This window comes from Staurois parvus, unplaced genomic scaffold, assembly GCF_062004578.1.
Source record: "Staurois parvus isolate SC_StPar_1 unplaced genomic scaffold, SC_StPar_1.0 ptg001052l, whole genome shotgun sequence".
In the NCBI taxonomy this organism is placed as follows: domain Eukaryota; kingdom Metazoa; phylum Chordata; class Amphibia; order Anura; family Ranidae; genus Staurois; species Staurois parvus.
In genome coordinates this window covers 362,360-381,433 of record NW_028318848.1, presented here as the reverse complement: position 1 = coordinate 381,433, position 19,074 = coordinate 362,360, and the positions used below count along the sequence as shown (strand labels likewise).

At 46.3% G+C, this 19,074-nt stretch overlaps 1 protein-coding gene across 4 annotated transcripts in view; it reads left to right on the top strand.

The window, feature by feature from the left end:
* Positions 1-19,074, top strand: part of LOC149440792 (class I histocompatibility antigen, F10 alpha chain-like) — an 81,430-nt gene that overhangs the window by 30,537 nt on the left and 31,819 nt on the right. For all 4 annotated transcript variants that reach the window (XM_089658130.1, XM_089658129.1, XM_089658132.1 and 1 more), the window contains one exon: positions 17,945-18,223. In XM_089658130.1, coding sequence (XP_089514256.1) covers positions 17,945-18,223 — 279 coding nt within the window. The remainder of the gene's footprint in view (positions 1-17,944; positions 18,224-19,074) is intronic.

The window sequence follows — 19,074 nt, the reverse complement described above, 5'->3', positions numbered from 1 at the left end:
GCACACCTGGAAATGCAAACGTGCACACATGTATGTAAACTATGAATGCACAAAGCATGTTGCCCCAAACATCTGAGTGAGAGCAATAATTCTAGAACCATCATTTATGGTGTAAACTGATGAGCTGTAAAGACATTTAAAGAATTTCCTATTGATATTTCTGGGTACCATCCTTTATTCAATCCTTAATATTGTACAGCAGTGCTGAGATTAAAACAAATAACTGAAAAGAAACAAAAAAAAACACGAGCAGCTGTACTCAAAGTGCCATACATGCACTCAATACTAACACCAATAAATTCTATACAGCGCTATGTGTGATATTAAAGCAAAACTAAAGGCTTGGTTTAAAAAAAACAAACATATCATACCTACCTGCTCTGTGTTGTGGTTTTGCACAGAGCAGCTTTGATCCCCTTCTTCTTCTCGGGTCCCCTGCTGGCACTCCTGGCCCCTTCCTCCTATATGGTGCCCCCATAGCAAGCAGTTTGCTATGGGGCACCCAAGCAGGCATGCTCCTGAGCCACTGCTCTGTCTGTCCATTCACATACGAAGCCCCAGCTCTGCTCCGCACCCTCTCTCTTCAATGGCTCACTGGCTGTGATTGACAGTAGAGGGAGTCCTGGGATAGCCGAGACTCTCGTGCACATATCTTGTTCAAGAGGAGGCTTAGGTGAGTATTATGGGGGGCTGCTGCTCACAGAAGATTTTTTACCTTCATGCATAGAATAAATGAACATAAAAAATCTTGAACCTTTACAACCACTTTAAGAAAAAATCCTCAACCTATCCAGTAACTGCAAATATTTATCCACATATAGAAACGTCCATACTTACAAGTGATCTGGTGCCACTATTTTCCACAGTTCTAGCTCTGTTCTGGCTCTATGGCCTCAATAAAATGTCAGTGCCGTTCATGTCATGCAGGTGTCTCTGCATATTATTCACACAAACACAGTGTAGTTTTAGTACTGTGCTCCAGTGATCCCCCACCACCAACACAGAGAACCCACCAGATCTATATGACCATCCGCTATAGGTCAGTCATAATGTGCTTGTTATCCGGGGTCTTTTATGGCATCATCCACTTCCCACCGGGGGCACACACTGCACTCTCCTTGTACTTCTGTTCCAGCCACATGACCTCATGCCACGTAGAGAGGGAATAGAGGGAGACCGCCATAGTGGAAAACATTCAAACACTTTATCACAATACAAAGTTCTTTTCCTAGCACTAAGGTGCATGTACATAGGTTATTAGCAGTCCTTGGGTACCTGCTCCATAGTTTACATGCTGAGCGGTCCCTTCCTGCTCCTTCCTGGGTGTCTACAAAGTCACTTTCGGGTGTACTGTGCGGGATGGCGTCACTTCCTGGCCCGTCTCAGCGTGACGTTTTTGTCACCCTGATGTTCTCAAGAGGTGGAGTTGGAGAGCCGGAATTGGTGGAAAATAGCGGCACGAGATCACTTCAAAGTATAGACATTTCAATTCGCAAGGACATTGCCACAACTCACACGCCTTCTCAACCCGTCCCCTCTCACACAGCTACCCCCTCATCCCCCCTCCCCCTCGACATAACCCGCAGGGACTTCATCGCTGTTCAAACTCCCTCCAACCCCCTCACCCAGCTACCCCCTCATCACCCCTCCCCCACGGCCCCACCACTGCTCTGACCTCCTCTTCCACCCCACCCTACATTTCTCATACTGAAGCTCCCCCAACACTCCGCACCTTTGACCTTACTACCATCGAGGAAGTCTCCAAGATCCTCTCTGATGCCCACCTCACCACCTGTCCCCTCGACCCTATCCCCTCACAACTCCTACGACCTCCCTCCCCCTCCATCCTACGCTCCCTCACCCACATCTTCAATCTCTCCCTCTCCTCCGGCACTTTCCCCTCCTCTCTGAAACATGCACACATCACCCCCATACTTAAAAAGCCCTCCCTGGACCCCAATGACCTGAACAACCTCAGACCCATCTCCCTGCTCCCATTTACATCTAAACTCCTCGAGCGCCTAGTCTACATCCACCTATGCTCTCACCTCAACGACAACAACCTCCTCGATCCCCTACAGTCCGGCTTCCGTTCCCTACACTCCACCGAAACTGCCTTACTCAAACTCTCCAACGACCTGCTAACCGCCAAAGTTAATGGCCACTATTCAGTGCTCCTACTCCTTGACCTCTCTGCGGCCTTCGACCCAGTCGACCACCCCCTCCTCCTCAAAAAACTACACTCCCTCGGCTTCAGAGATCCTGCTCTCTCCTGGCTCTCATCCTACCTGTCACAACGCTCTTTCAGCATTACCTATAATGCTACCACCTCCCTCTCACTCGCCCTCTCTGTTGGGGTCCCTTAAGGCTCTGTCCTCGGGCCTCTTCTCTTCTTCATCTACACCTCCTCCCTTGGCCAACTCATACACTCTCACGGCTTCAACTACCACCTCTATGCCGACGACACACAAATCTATCTCTCAAACCCCCACCTCACCCCCTCGGTCTCCGCCCGAATCACACACCTACTGAGCGACATATCAGACTGGATGTCGCTCCACTTCCTTAAACTGAATCTCTCCAAAACCGAGTTTCTTGTCTTCCCCCCCAGCCCGGACACCACCCCCCATTGACTTCTCCATCATGTCCAACAACGCCACCATCAAACCCGCCCCGCAGGCCAGAGTACTTGGTGTCATTCTGGACTCCAACCTATCCTTCCAGCCCCAAGTCCACTCTTTAACAAACTCATGCAGACTCCATCTCCGCAACATCGCCAAAATACGCACGTTCCTAACCCCAGAAACCACTAAACAGCTCATCCACTCCCTCATCATATCACGGCTCGACTACTGCAACTCCCTCCTCACTGGCCTGCCTCGCCGCTGGCTATCCCCGCTTCAGTCGATCCTGAATACGGCTGCCAGACTCATTCACCTTTCCAACCGCTCCGTCTCCGCCACCCCCCTCTGCCAATCCCTCCACTGGCTTCCGATTGCGCAACGTATCAAATTCAAAATCCTAACGCTGACGTACAAAGCTGTCCACCATACTGCCCCGAACTACATCACCGACCTAATATCCAAGTACCGCCCAACACGCACACTCCGCTCCTCACAAGACCTCCTTTTCTCTAGTTCCCTGGTCTCCTCCTCCCATGCCCGCCTCCAGGACTTCTCCAGGGTGTCACCCATCCTCTGGAACTCCCTGCCCAACCCATCAGATTATCAGCTACTCTCCTCTCCTTTAGGCGCACCCTGAAAACCCATCTCTTCAGGGAAGCCTACCCCACCCCCTGCTAACTTGCCGACCTCCTCCACTCTTCCTACCACTCCATCCCCCACAGCTATCTCCTCCTGTGCCACCATCCCCTCCCTCCTAGATTGTAAGCTCGAAAGAGCAGGGCCCTCGATCCCCTCATGTTTTGCATTGTATTGGTATTGTTCTGTCACATGTTCTGTCCCCCTCTGTAATCTACAGCGCTGAGCGAAATATTGGCGCTTTATAAATACTGTATAATAATAATAATATGTGGATAATTGTTTGCACAGGTATTGTATAGGTTGAGGGTTTCTTCTTAATATTACACGTAGTGCTGTATATAATGTATTGGTGTCACCATCATTTTGTGCCATTTTGCGGGGGCACGCAGTTTTGAGGGCTGACACATTTGTTATCTCATACTACACTCTGTACTACCTCATCTTTTATGATGTACAGAAATACTGACTTCCTGAAAATATAGATCTGATAAATGTCTCCTTCACACGGGTGATGCCATGCTTGCCCCATGCAGGGCCGTGTGTTGCCAGCACAGGGAGGCTCAGGTGTTGCAGCCATCCCCGTGCTGATCTCCCATTGTTGTCTTTTGGGACAAGCGGCTGCACAGACAAAGCTGCTGTCCCCCAATGTGACATCCATGCAGGTGTGGGTGCGTGTCTCCAAACTCACCCTGGGTGCATTCGGGGCCATGAACTCTCACACGCATGGATGTCACATGGGGACACAGCGGCTGTGTCCGTGTAACCATGTGTCCCAGTACACAGAAATGGACACCCGGCACAGGGATGCATGCAACACCTCTACATCCCTGTGCTGGCAAAACACGGTCCTGCATGGGACATGTATGTCATCACCCCGTGTGAATGAGGCCTAACAGTTCCACAAGTATGTTGTGACATAAAAACTGCAACTACCATCTTTGTATTCTACTAGGGCTCTCCTATCAGGAAATATACAATGTTCTGGGGGGTGAAATCATTTTATAGCCAAAAATCTCTAAAGTGGAACTGGTCAATAAAACTGAGATATCATACGGTGTTAGTACATATCACCCCTATGGAGAGGATACCCAGAGCAGTGCATTGTGGGAAATGTTGATACATTCCTATCCTCCATACTAGGCAGTTGGAGGGTCACATTTGCAGGCCGGGGGGCTTTTAAAGGGACATCTGGATGTGATTATAGTATGTGTGGCCCTTCTTGGTGGTTCTGTTTATGGGACGCATTTGGGGTGACTTACTAAGGGCCGTTCACACAAGTGTTCAGTCTGAATCCATCTGTCATTTTTTCAGGGGGATCCAGACTGAAGCACAATGTATGTCTATGGGTGGGTGGATGTAAACAGACGCATGTCTATTGATAGACAAATCAGTTTGCCTGCAGCAGGAAATGAAATGTTCTGCATCCTTTTCCATTGTTGTGGACATAAACAAATGTAAACAGATGTCCTCCATTTATGTCTGTTCTGTTTGTCTGTTTTCAGGTAAGAAACATTTTCTTTGTTTATATTTTGTTGCCTCTGACTACTTTCTTCACCAGCTAAAGAAAGGCAAAAGCTGATGTAAAGTGAAGAGAAGTGAAGCCGGAGGTGTATTGTGATGTATTCTGATGGAACTGGAATCCGCATTCATCAGTTGTATCCCTAAACTAACCTCCCTGCTCTGCTCACCTCTGCCTTCCAGTGATGTGACAGCTCCATCCCTCCCTGGCCGCTCTCACCTTCTCCCCAGGTGCTGAGTTTTCTGCTTCTTGATTGGCTGGTGGGAGATGACATCATCCCCTAAATGCGCACAGAAGTCGGTGATTCCAGCACAGGCAGAGTGTGGCGGGATGCAAGCTGAGCTGCACATGCACAGCTCGGTGTCCATTCAGTAGAAGCCTGCATTCAGACAGATCAGTGGGTATTATTTCAGTACAGACTCAGCATGTCTCTTCTGCAATAAAGATCTGCCTGCTCAGTCTCCATAATATGAGGGTTAGTTCCGCTGTAACAAACGTTGTGATCCGTCTGGTGATGCTGTATGAAAGGAGCCCTAAGCCAGGCACACAACAGTAGATTTATGTTCAACAAGCAGGCAGAATGAAAAAACAGATTCCTGCATTCCACACCAGCAAGGTGGAGGCAGGAGTCCCCCCGCTGTGCTATTGGATTCTGACACAGGGACTGCTCCGCTGTCAGAATACACAGATCTGTACTGCAGCTGATTGGCTGCAGCCGCTGATCAGTGGAGGTTTTCCAGCAATTACGTTTGACAAAAGCCAATTTATTGATCAGCTTCTGCTGAATGAGAGTGTCCGCACATTGATTGAACATTGGCCGATCCCTGCTGCACCTGTTGAATTTCGATCAGTGTGTACTTGGCGTAAGGCCTCATGCACCTTGTGCGTTTCGCTGTCATTTGAGGTGAGAATAATGCCGGAATCCTTATCTGTCAGTCAGTTACTTCTATCTCCCATCTCTTATCTCTTACAATAACTGTTACCAGTAAAGCCGGCCATACAGGGATCGAGATTCAGCTGGTTCAGCAGGGAGTGGAGGAATCTGGACCCATGTATGGGCAGGCGGGTTGTACAGAAGTTGATCTACAGATTGGGTTCTGTACAACAAACCTGTCAGGTTTTTTCTGCTCGATCAGTGCTGCTGGCTATAGCCTGCAATGCTGATCAGTGTATTCTGACTACAGGGAAGGCTCCCCGCTGTCAGAGTACAATAACTCAGCAGGGAGGATTCCCCATCCACCTCAAATGGTAAAGATGGGGGAATCGAGTCATATTTCTTCATTCAGTCAGCTGGTTAAAGGAAAAAAGACTCCTCTCTGGGCTGGTTCAGGCGTCATACATGGTGGGCATTTATCTCCAGTCATGAGGCTCTGGCATTTTGCTGCAGGTGGAGGGCAGAGGTGTCCTGTCCAGCCCCACGGCCAGCAGCCTGTCAGATGCTTTGAGAGTGTGACAGCGGCTTTGTCTGGATGGGGCCCCGAGTGGTACTTACCTTTATTGCAGTATGTGGCCGGGGATGAATGCCCAGAACACAGACTGCTTGTATTGTAGATGTGTCCCGGGGGGCTCTGCCCTAATTGTACATATTACTAGGTGAAGTGCTCAGCCCCATCCAGACAAAGCAGCTGAAAGCCTCTCATTGGGTTTAACTGCTTCCTGACCGCCCTATAGAAGAAGTACTGCTACAGGACGGCAGGGTTGCGCAAAATCACACATTATTTATATACGTGATTATGTATTCCCGTGTAGGGGGCGTGCGTGTGCATGTGTCACCCTACCCGCACTGCTATTGGCTGCTAGAGGTGTCGGTCTCCGGATCCTGGCCAGAGATTCCCCGCCAGCAACTGGGGATCGTCAACAAACACTGACAGGGGAGAGGTCTGTATGAAAACAATACCGATCTCTCCCCTGTCAGCTCCAGCACACTGCTTTGTTTTGCTCTGCATAGCAGCATTCTTAGGGCTCGTTCACACTTGACTTTATTTCTGACTCTTTCCAAACGCCTCTATAGCGTTTGGGAAGGGTTTTCAACACTCCCCAAACGCCCCATGCGCGGTTTTGAGGTGGTTGATAGGCGTTTGCCAAGCGTTAAAACCACCTATAATGAAGTTAAATGGTCTTAACGCTCCGCAACCGCACCGCAAACACCTACCAGGCATTTGCGGAGCGACACCATAGACTTGAATGGAAGGCTTCAACTCCTCCTGACTCCACATGAGGCGTCCGTTTTGCCATGACGCTAACATTTCAGTGTGAACAGCACTGTGTGCCTCCATGTGCAGATTTTTTGATAGGCGTTTGAGAAGAGTTAAAAATGCTTCCCAAACGCCTGTCTGATGCCTGCTGACAAATCTAGTGTGAACTGAGCCTAATGCAGGCCATAGATGTATCGTAATTCGGCCGATTTTCGGGCGATTAACGAACTATCGGTCGGTCTAAAAAACTTACCTGACCACCAATTATTACGAAAATCGGCCGATTAACGAGTAACCTATAACGGGAAATGATGTCATTTTGTGACCTTTGTGATCCTTCTCACCGGAACCTGACGAAAGGGGAAATAATAATCGTGTCGTACGAACGAGGTATCGTTGTTTCTTGGACGAAAATGCCACGAAATATCACCAAACAAAAACTGGCCTTAATAATGGTTGGCCTGTTAGCAGTGGAGAAGAAAAACAAAAGTAAGAAAGCAAGGAAGAGCAGAGTATGGTCCAAACAATGGCTTCTTCAACGTGCCATGTTTTCACACATGAACCTGCTTTCCAATTTAAAAGTACACAATCCTGATGACTTTAAAAACTATTTGCGAATGTCACAGCAGTCTTTTGAGCTCCTGCTATCCATGGTTGGACCCCACATTAAGAAAAAAGACTCTTGCATGCGCAAATCCATCAGCGCAGAGGAGAGACTCATTGCAACCCTACGTTACCTAGCAACAGGAAGATCCTATGAAGACCTCAAGTTTTCAACGGGTATATCCGCACAGTCCTTAGGTCGGATAATCCCAGAAACGTGTGAAGCAATATCCCGCGTGCTGAAAGCTGACTATATGAAGGTAGTTATTACATATGTGTGTGTATATATATATATATATATTTATATATATATATATATATTTAACTGAAATATTATATTATTTTGTTATATTGTTTTGTCTTTGTAAATCTAACAGTTCTCTCCCCTTTCTGCTCCTGCACACTGGTTTATATGACTCTGCTTATCTTACTCATAAAAAGCAATGTGCATACAGTGCAAATCACTGACAGCATGTAATGTGAAACAGTACACAGTTAACCATTTCATCAACCCACATGTTAACCTCAGTCACGGCCCATGAGAGATCGGAGTACTGGCCCTGTTGCCGGTACCATGTGACCTGCTGTGACCAGTCACAGCAGGTCACATGACAGTTGTATACAATGGATAGCTTCATTCATGCCATACATTGTGTACTAGTGTGCCTAGCTGTCAATGGTCACAGCGATCGCAAGCACAGGCCAGCTGTGTCATGTGATTAGCCGTGTCCAAATCACTGCTAAGTAAAGAAAACCTGAATGAATTGATGTCTTACCTGTAAATCAGGGGTCCTCAAACTATTTTAAACAGGGGGCCAGTTCACTGTCCCTCAGACCATTGGAGGGCTGGACTATAGTTTTTTAAAAAAAAAAAATATGGTCCTCTCCTGTACTGTGTCCGCATTTGTTCAGAAACTGTGGACATACAACGGCAACGGGAATACTGGTCCGGCCACTCTATAAGACGCACAGACATTTCCCCCAAGTGTGTCTTATGGAGCAAAATACTGCCCCATCATTGGTGTCAGTGGGAGGCATAGTGTCCCATCATTGGTGTCAGTGGGAGGCATAGTGTCCCATCATTGGTGTCAGTGGGAGGCATAGTGTCCCATCATTGGTGTCAGTGGGAGGCAGTGGGAGGAATAGTGCCCCATCATTAGTATCAGTGACACCAATGATGGAGCACTATTCCTCCCACTGACAGCAATGACACTTAACTAGCCGACCCCTGTTCCAGCATGGTGCTGCTGCAGCCATCATACCTGATTGTAGCAGCACCATCTGCACGGCACTTATCGGGCGGTCAGCTGTCCTCCTTCCTGCACTTCGGCCTCTCCCTCCCTTGATTTTCGTGGGGCCGCTCGGCTCCGCCTCCTCGCCGGTGATTGGCTGCCTGTGTGCTTTTCCTAAGCTACAGCACTTGCGCCCAATCACCGGCGAGGTGGCGGAGCCGAGCGGCAGCGCGGACATCGAGTGAGGGAGCGGCCGGAGAGAAGGAGCTGCGCATCCCGGACTGGATCATCGTGGTACTGGGACCGGAGCCAGATAAGAGACAGCAGCCCCCTGCCCGCCCCTGTACTTAATGTCCCCTGCCGGCGGGCCTGATGAATCTGCTCTGCGGGCCGCATGTGGCCCGCGGGCTGTAGTTTGAGGACCCCTACTGTAAATGCTTGTTAATAGCAAAGTAATACTTTGCAAATAGTTAAATAAGTTATTATCACTTCACCAAAGTAGTACAATGTTACCATGGTAATATTGTTCTACTTTGGTCATAGTGAAATTATCAAACATTTAGAACAAAAGCAAAAAAATTTAATAAATTCTTCTTACTTCCCCCACCCCCCCACACAATAAAGAGGAAAACCACAATGAGAAACGATTCTGAAAAAATAAGATTCCAGTCTTATATTATATAACTTTTAACAAGTTTATTGAACTAAACACAGATCCAAAAAAACATTTTAAGATTTTTAATGTGAACACTTTTTTTGCACTATCTCACAGGTTGAGGTAGTTCACATCCCAAGTACTGTGGGATTGTTCTGGCCACTGTGGATTAATTGGGGAGACAGCCAAATTAAGAGGCTCTCTGGCTGGTGTGTTTGGAGGCATGTTATGTGGTTGTGCTGTGCCCTGTGGAGGTGGATATCTAGTGAATCCAACAATTCGGGTGTCATAGGTACCCTGTCCCCTTTGGCCAATAGTCAATAGCTGGTACATCAGTGGGTCTATTATATCCCGTTGTTGCAGGCTCATGTTTCTCAGCTTGTGGGCAATGTGTTTTGCAAATGCGTCGCATTCATCCTCTTTTTCGGCCAGGACAGCAGATGCTTGCCTTAAAAATAATGTTGTTTCCGACTCTGGGTTTCTTTTTTTTTTTCCTTTGTTCACGTGCAGTGATCTTGTATTTTTATCTGGTGTTGCCTCACTTTCCTATAACAAACAGAAATGTAGAACACATGTTAAATGTTACAAAAACAGGCAATAAAAACCTTTTTATCTGTTTCAGTTTCCAATGTGCCCTTAAGACTGGATGCAGATTTCCAAAGACTTCCAAGACCTGTGGAACTTTCCTAACTGTGGTGGTGCCATAGATGGCAAACATGTGCGCATTACACTGCCGGCTCACTCCGGGTCCTACTACTTTAATTATAAAGGCTTCTACAGTATCATACTATTGGCCATTGTGAACGCCAAATATGAGTTTATGTATCTGGATATTGGAAAAAATTGCCGTAATTCCGATGGAGGAGTGATGGAGAATACTGAATTCCACAGAAGAATGAAGGGTGGACTTCTACATCTTCCAACATCCGAGCATACAGTTGAAGGACTTAATTTTGTTTTTGTAGCGGATGATGCTTTTCCTTTGAGTGAACATATTTTAAAGCCATTTCCATGGCGAAATATGAATCACAATCAAAAAGTGTTCAATTACAGGCTGTCAAGGGCACGACGCGTGGTGGAAAATGCCTTTGGCATCCTGGCAAGTCGCTTCAGGATTTTCCACACTCCCATCAATGTGAGCGTTGACACAATTGATGTGATTGTGGAGAGCTGCTGCCTAATCCACAATTTTCTCAGGTCGACCAACACAGCTTATATGTCACCACTATCAGTGGACAGAGAAGATCCGTTAAGCGGTGAAATTCTGCCAGGAGAATGGAGGAGCGATAATGGAGGCCTTGAAAATTTGGCTCCTGCGCGTCCAGTTTTGTCAACTGCGACAGCGCGTGAAAATCGTGTCAATTATATGCAATATTTTGTGGGCCATGGTGCAGTATCTTGGCAGGATAATGTTGTCTAAAGTATATATTAAAGTTTGTCTAATGTATAGATTAAAGTTGACTTTAGTTGTGCAAAAAAAGGTGCATGTGTGCATTTAAATAATAAATATATATTGCAAAATTTGTGTTCATTGATTTAATTGTACATTCTGAGGTTACATATGATCATATATTGTAAAGTATATGTTTGACTTCAATTACCTGTGTCTCTGGTACCTCGAATTCAGGCAGAGGTGTAAAGGATGGTTCATCAGAGGGACCAGGCAGCAGAGTACATTGAGACTCCCTTGGCACATCTGAGTCATGCAGGAACATGAGGCTGTTAAAATACCACAGCCGTGGCACATACACCTCATCTGTGCCAGCACCAGATTTTTTGGAGTTTTCAATTTTATTTAACTCCTTTTTAAATGCAGTACGCAGATTTGAAATCTTGTTCTTCACATAGGTCTCATCTGCATGTACGCACACAGTTTTGCACAAGTCTATGAGTTTTTTCATGGCCTCCTCACGCATCAAACGATTGGAATAGTCTTTAGATTTCACTTTCCACATACAGGGCATCTCCCTGTACATGTCAATAAACTCTGGCAAAAACGCCACAGATGTGAATTTCTGTGCCATAGCTGAAAGAAGAAAAAAAAAAAGGTTTACAATGAGGCCCAAATATATATTATAATGAATAATGATAATAATACAATATGCTTATGCTGTCACAATGGGTTAAATTGTACACAGCACCCAGCACATGAGACAGGAAAGCCTTGCAACATGTTGCATAACTATAAACATGTATCGAATTCTGCAAGGTACCTACTGGTAAAGATGACTTGATGTCGTTTTGACACGGAAAATTCGTTTTCCTGTCGAATTATGCACGATTTATCGTTCCGACCAGCAGCCCTCCTCCGCAGACACTAGCAGCCCTCCTCAGCAGATACGATCGCGCGGTCGAATGAACGTTCTGTCCGCGAACGTCCGAACGTACGTGCTTTTTGGCGCTCTTTCACACTATAAACACCGCCCCTTCCTCCTCCCTCTTTTGCTGGGAACAAGATGGCGGAGCAGAAGGAGGTCAACAAACCTAGTGAGCAAGAAGGATCACAGCAGCAGCAGCAGCAGCAGCTTCTACAAACTGGGAAAGATACAAAAAGAAAGGCAACCAACATGTCTTTGGAGGAAATGGTGGAGATGGTTAGAATCCTGCTCAGAAAGGATTATGACTGCAAGCTGCAAGTTTACAACAACACCAATCAAAGGAAGGATGCAATAATGGGCAAAATACTTAAAGTGCTTTGGAAAAAATTTGGGGTAAAACGCACAAAGGACCAACTGACAAAACGATGGTCTGATCTGAAGTTGAGGGAAGCTGATCAGTTTAAGAGAATAAGAAAAATTCTCAAAAAAAGTGAGTATTGTCTTCAATAAAAAAATATTTTGTATAGGTTGTATAATGTTTTCCCTATATGTATGATAAAAGTGTTATGCCTCTTTCTTGATGTAATATGCTGTTTTAATGTGACATATTTTATTATGATCAATAATGTTACAGTCATCAGTCAATAGAACTTCAGTGCTGTATTGATTACTTTCACATTAATTCACACAGGAGAACGCAAGAATATTGATGAAGATAAATCTGAGAAACATGAATCTGTCTATAAGGACTTGGCAAAAAATGTTATGGATGACCCTGTGGAGGTTTCTGAGGAAGTAATACTGAACCTCATGCCTGTTGAGGAGGATGCAGTCAATAGCACAAGTTGGGGCAAGTATTCATCTATATACAGTTATCTATACATGCATTCATCTGTCTGAAAACATACATTAATAATTCTGATTTGTATTAACAGGAAATCCAGAGTCACCAGCACTAAACAGTTATACCACCCAAAAACTGACGGCAGAATTGATGGCTTGTAACGTCCAGATTGAGGACATGAGGGAAACTTTGAACACCATGCAATGCAGGATCAATACAGTTTTGGATACACTCTGCAAACTGATATGATTGGCGTATTGTATATCCCTTACCATTGTTTTAAAAATGTTCCACTGTTAAATGTCTAACCCTTTTTCTCTGAATGTTACACTTGATTCATGTCGGCAATTGTTTTGTCAATGGATGTTTTGCACATTGTAACCTGTTCTCAGACACATTTTTAGAACTGCTGTTATGAATGTCAGCACTGGGGTTATGCTATGCTTGTTGATTTGAGCATTGCATATCCCAGTGATGGCGAACCTTTTTGAGCCCGAGTGCCCAAACTGCAACACAAAACCAACTTATTTCTTTCAAAGTGCCAACACTGCAATGAAACCTGAATATCGAGCTTTTGGTTTAGAAAAAACAACTCGTACAGTAGTGCAAACTAATTAACAGTACAGGGATGACCAGAGACTGCGGACACAGTACAGGGATGACCAGAGACTGCGGACACAGTACAGGGATGACCAGAGACTGCGGACACAGTACAGGGAATGACCAGAGACTGCGGACACAGTACAGGAGATGACCAGAGACTGCGGACACAGTACAGGAGATGACCAGAGACTGCGGACACAGTACAGGGATGACCAGAGACTGCGGACAGTACAGGGATGACCAGAGACTGCGGACAGTACAGGGATGACCAGAGACTGCGGACACAGTACAGGGATGACCAGAGACTGCGGACACAGTACAGGAGATGACCAGAGACTGCGGACAGTACAGGGATGACCAGAGACTGCGGACAGTACAGGGATGACCAGAGACTGCGGACACAGTACAGGGGATGACCAGAGACTGCAGACACAGTACAGGGATGACCAGAGACTGCAGACACAGTACAGGGATGACCAGAGACTGCAGACACAGTACAGGGATGACCAGAGACTGCGGACAGTACAGGGATGACCAGAGACTGCGGACACAGTACAGGGATGATCAGAGACTGCGGACACAGTACAGGAGATGACCAGAGACTGCGGACAGTACAGGGATGACCAGAGACTGCGGACACAGTACAGGAGATGACCAGAGACTGCGAACACAGTACAGGGATGACCAGAGACTGCGGACACAGTACAGGGATGACCAGAGACTGCGGACAGTACAGGGATGACCAGAGACTGCGGACACAGTACAGGGATGATCAGAGACTGCGGACACAGTACAGGAGATGACCAGAGACTGCGGACAGTACAGGAGATGACCAGAGACTGCGGACACAGTACAGGAGATGACCAGAGACTGCGGACACAGTACAGGAGATGACCAGAGACCTCGGACACAGTACAGGAGATGACCAGAGACTGCGGACACAGTACAGGGATGACCAGAGACTGCGGACACAGTACAGGGATGACCAGAGACTGCGGACACAGTACAGGAGATGACCAGAGACTGCGGACACAGTACAGGGATGATCAGTGACTGCGGACAGTACAGGGATGACCAGAGACTGCGGAAAGTACAGGAGATGACCAGAGACTGCGGACAGTACAGGGATGACCAGAGACTGCGGACAGTACAGGAGATGACCAGAGACTGCGGACAGTACAGGAGATGACCAGAGACTGCGGACAGTACAGGGATGACCAGAGACTGCGGACAGTACAGGAGATGACCAGAGACTGCGGACACAGTACAGGGATGACCAGAGACTGCGGACATAGTACAGGGATGACCAGAGACTGCGGACAGCACAGGGATGACCAGAGACTGCGGACAGCACAGGGATGACCAGAGACTGCGGACAGCACAGGGATGACCAGAGACTGCGGACAGCACAGGGATGACCAGAGACTGCGGACAGCACAGGGATGACCAGAGACTGCGGACAGTACAGAGATGACTGCTGACCTTTGGGGAGGGGGGGGGGGAGCGGGTACCTGAATTTGACAGGTACCCGCTCTTACTTCCGCAGAGTTTTTTTTTTTTTATCTTACCTGCTCCTTTATCCAGCCGCGCGCTGTCTTCCCGGCTTCTGTAGTGTGGGCGCTCGTCGGACAGCCGGATGCCCAGTGCGCATGCGCGAGAAGCGCTGCGCTTTGTGATTGGTCCGGCGGCTTCTGGGATCTGTCATGTGTCCCAGGTACCGCCTTACCATTCACAAAGAGCACTGCTTCTTGTGCATGCGCACTTGGGACCCGGCTGTCACGCACACTACAGCCGGGAAGACAGCGCGCCGCTAGATTCTCCTGGCGTGCCCACAGATAAGGCTCGGCGTGCCGGCTGTGGCACGCGTGCCACGGGTTCGCCATCACTGGCATATCCTTTTACCTGATATTCTAAACTGATCAGTCTTGCCTGCACACAGGTTGATTATCCTTTTCTCAGACACATTTTTAGAACTGCTGTTATGAATGTCAGCACTGGGGTTATGCTATGCTTGTTGATTTGAGCATTGCATATCCTTTTACCTGATATTCTAAAAAACTGATTACAGTCTTGCCTGCACAAAGGTTTTGCTAAAGGATGTCCATTATGCTTTTTGCTGACTAATTTTTTCAACTGCTTTCATTCATGTCAGCACTGGAATTATGCTTACATGTACATATTTTTACAAAATGATTACAGTCATGTCAGCAATTAGCAAACTTGAAATTCTTCTTTATTGAAGGTTTCTGCCATTAAACCATATTTATCTATATTGTCACATTTTATATTGAGAATAGAAAGTAAATTGTTTTTTATGAACAATAAACATAATGCTTCTAAAATAATAAAAAATATTTTATTTTGGATAATGTTATTTTGGATACTTGCAAAATTGTTCAATAAAGCACTTCTGCTTTAAAAATCTGACTTTTTATTTTTATAATAGTTAATATATATGGTGAGATTGAACATAAACAATTTTAATATGTGGGGTACTTCAGCACAGTTAAATAAATATATTACAGATCACACAGAACTTATTTACACACTAGTGCATACAATGATGTGATATTTACATTTTAGAACTTGTACCGGAAACGAAACTTCGTACGCTGCAAACTTATCTTTCCAGGTCACTGCACATGCGCATAAAATTTTCGGAAAACGATCGTTCGTTTTTGACCATCAATGAGGATAAAGTCGGGCGTTTTCCGCAAAATTTTCCAACATCACCGATAATCTGAAAGTCCAAAATACACAAAAAACGGCCGACAAAATCGTCCACTAACGATAAGATAATCGGCCGTTTTTATTTTCGGACGAAAAATCGGCCGTTTTTCTCCCCATCTATGGCCTGCATTACACAGTAAAACACACACAGCGCAGTTAACCCTTTGATCGCCCCAGATGTTAACCCCTTCCTGCCCAGTACCATTAGTACAGTGTCAGTGCTTTTTATTAGCACTGATCACTGTATTGGTGTCACTGGAGATGTCAGTGGCAGTTAGTCAGTCCCCCCCAGTGTCAGACGGCCCCCCGCAGTCCCGCTATAAGTCGCTGATCGCTGCCATTACTAGTATAAAAAACATTTTTTAAAAATTCCAGAATACAGGTATGTGTACTCCATTTGTAAACATATAACCTTCATGTAAACCAATTATTTTACACTTATTGGGATTTGTTTTAGCAAAGACACAGAATACATTTTGGCTTAAATTTATAACGAAATTTGATTTTTTTAAACTTTTTTACTGGACATGTTTCATAGCAAAAAGTCAAAAATGATGTTTTTTTTTGTTGTTGGTCTCTTTGTTTATAACGCAAAAAATAAAAAAATGCACAGGTGATCAAATACCACCGAAAGAAAGCTCTACTTGTGGGGGGAAATGGGCATAAATTTAATTAGTGTGCAGTGTTGCATGACCGCACAATTGTCAGTTAAAATAACGCAGACCTGTGCCACGAAAAATTTGCTGGTCGGGGGGGGGGGGGGGTAAATCCTCTGGAGGGCAAGTGGTTAACAGGCTGCCAGCAGTGAACCTTGACAGGACCCCCGTGCCCTTCCCCCACAGCAGTGGACCTGGGCAGGACCCCGGTGCCCTTCCCCCACAGCAGTGGACCTGGGCAGGACCCCCGTGCCCTTCCCCCACAGCAGTGGACCTGAGCAGGACCCCCGTGCCCTTCCCCCACAGCAGTGGACCTGGACATGACCCCCGTGCCCTCCTCCTGCAGCTAAACCCCGGAGCCCCATACATTGGAGATAAACGTCCAGCTTGCTCGGGGGATAAGAATGTAAAGTTTCTTGACTCAGCAAAGTGAATATTGGTAAATAAATGGAATCTGTGTTCACTTCAATCAACCATTCGTGTGCGACCAACTATTCTGTTTTTTCCTTTTTTTTTTTGTAAGTGAACACAGGACACACATTGCAGAGTGAGGGGAAGAATTTCCTCCATGCACAGCTGACTTCCTGTCTGGGGACTCCATAGAGAAGTATGGAGAGCTGTCCCCTGTCAGGTCTGCTGTGTGTATTGACAGATGGAGGCTTCACCAGAAATGACACAGACAGGTCCCCCCAGCAGATATATACGGCCTCATTCACACAGGCGGGTGTGTTGCTCAGCAGTGCAGTGACATGCAGTACATCCAGTGTACATGGTATATATTTCTGCAATGTTCCGCACATCACGCCAGCAATGCGCTGTTAATGGGGCGCCCAGAATCCAATTGTTATGTACAGGATGTGTCCAGCAGTGAGCTGTGTACTCCAATGCAGAAGGCAGGTCTCCGGACTATGATGGAAGACCCTCCATGGGGGAGATCCCATTTCCTAGTGACCTTAGACTAACATATCATCTCTGTATATGAGGATTCCCCCTAAACACCATCTGGAAGGAAGATCCATGGGAAGTCCTCGTCTCCCTCCCGGGTCCTTCCTGTCCCTGACCTCCCCGGGCCTCACAATGGATCCCGGTCCCATCAGAGGTCATCCTAGTCCTGTACAGGAGAAGGTTTGTGGGATTTGGGATTCTCAGCTTTCCTGTATATGTGTGATGCAGAGCTGAGTGTGGGGGAGGGGTGGGCGCCCCGGTGTCGGTACATTGTAGTAGAAGGTCCTCTGTATAGAGGAGATGTCCGTTCTCTTCCTGGGTTCCCGGTGTAGATACCATCCTACCGCTACACCGGCTCACATCTCCCTCTTCTCTCTGCAGGGATCCATATCTTCCAGTTGATGTACGGCTGTGAGCTGAGAGATGACGGCACCACTGCGGGGTATGGTCAGTATGGATATGATGGGAGAGATTTCTGCTCTCTGGACACACAGAGAGGGATCTGGATCCCGACCATGAATGAGGCTCAGATCACCACACAGAGATGGAACAGTCCGGAGGTCAGAGATGGGGAGATTAGGAAGAATTATCTGGAGAATATCTGTATAGAGTTCCTGAAGAAACACATCAACAATGGGAGAGAAGATCTGGAGAGGAGAGGTGACCACACTACATACATCATACATGTTATATCTATACACCGCACTACATACATCATATATGTTACATCTACACGCCGTATATACCCCGCACTGTATACACACTCTATATACTCTCTGCATACAGTACACATACTACACTGTGCAGACACGGCTCTATGTACACGGCTGTATGTAGTCACACCACATGGTATACACGCCATGCACCAGAGATATACTGTATAAGGCGTGGCTCACATCTATGCGGTTTTAGTGCGTTTTGCAGAAACTCACTACAGTGGATATAACATGATTTCCTATGGGACACGTTCACATCCATGTGTTTGTCATCCGCTGCATTGTTGGGAAGGGTCAGGGACACGCGTGTTTTTGATGCGTTTTCAATGCATTTCAGGCCTGTTTCACACTAATTCAGTTTGCACTTTGCCCATTTTGCAGCGTTTTGTGTTTTTGCACGCTTGTTTTTGTCATGTTGTCTGAAACTGTTTGCAATTTTTTTTGCCAACTTGTTGCTGGGAAGATTAAAAACGCATCAAAAACGCAATACGTGTGTGTTTTTGATGCGGTTTGTGATTTTTGAATTTTATTTTTTGGACAACTTGTTGCTGGGCAGATTAAAAATACATCAAAAATGGAACACTTGTGGTTAATGTGGTTTGTGATTTTTGAAAAAAATTTCTCCAACTTGTTGCTGGACGGATTAAAGCGCATCAAAACCACAACATGTGTGTTTTTGATGCATTTTGTGCAAAAGCAAACTGCATTGGTTTGAAACAGGCCCGGAATGCGTTTTCAATGCATTTCAGGCCTGTTTCACACCAATACAGTTTGCTTTTGTCCGTTTTGCAGTGC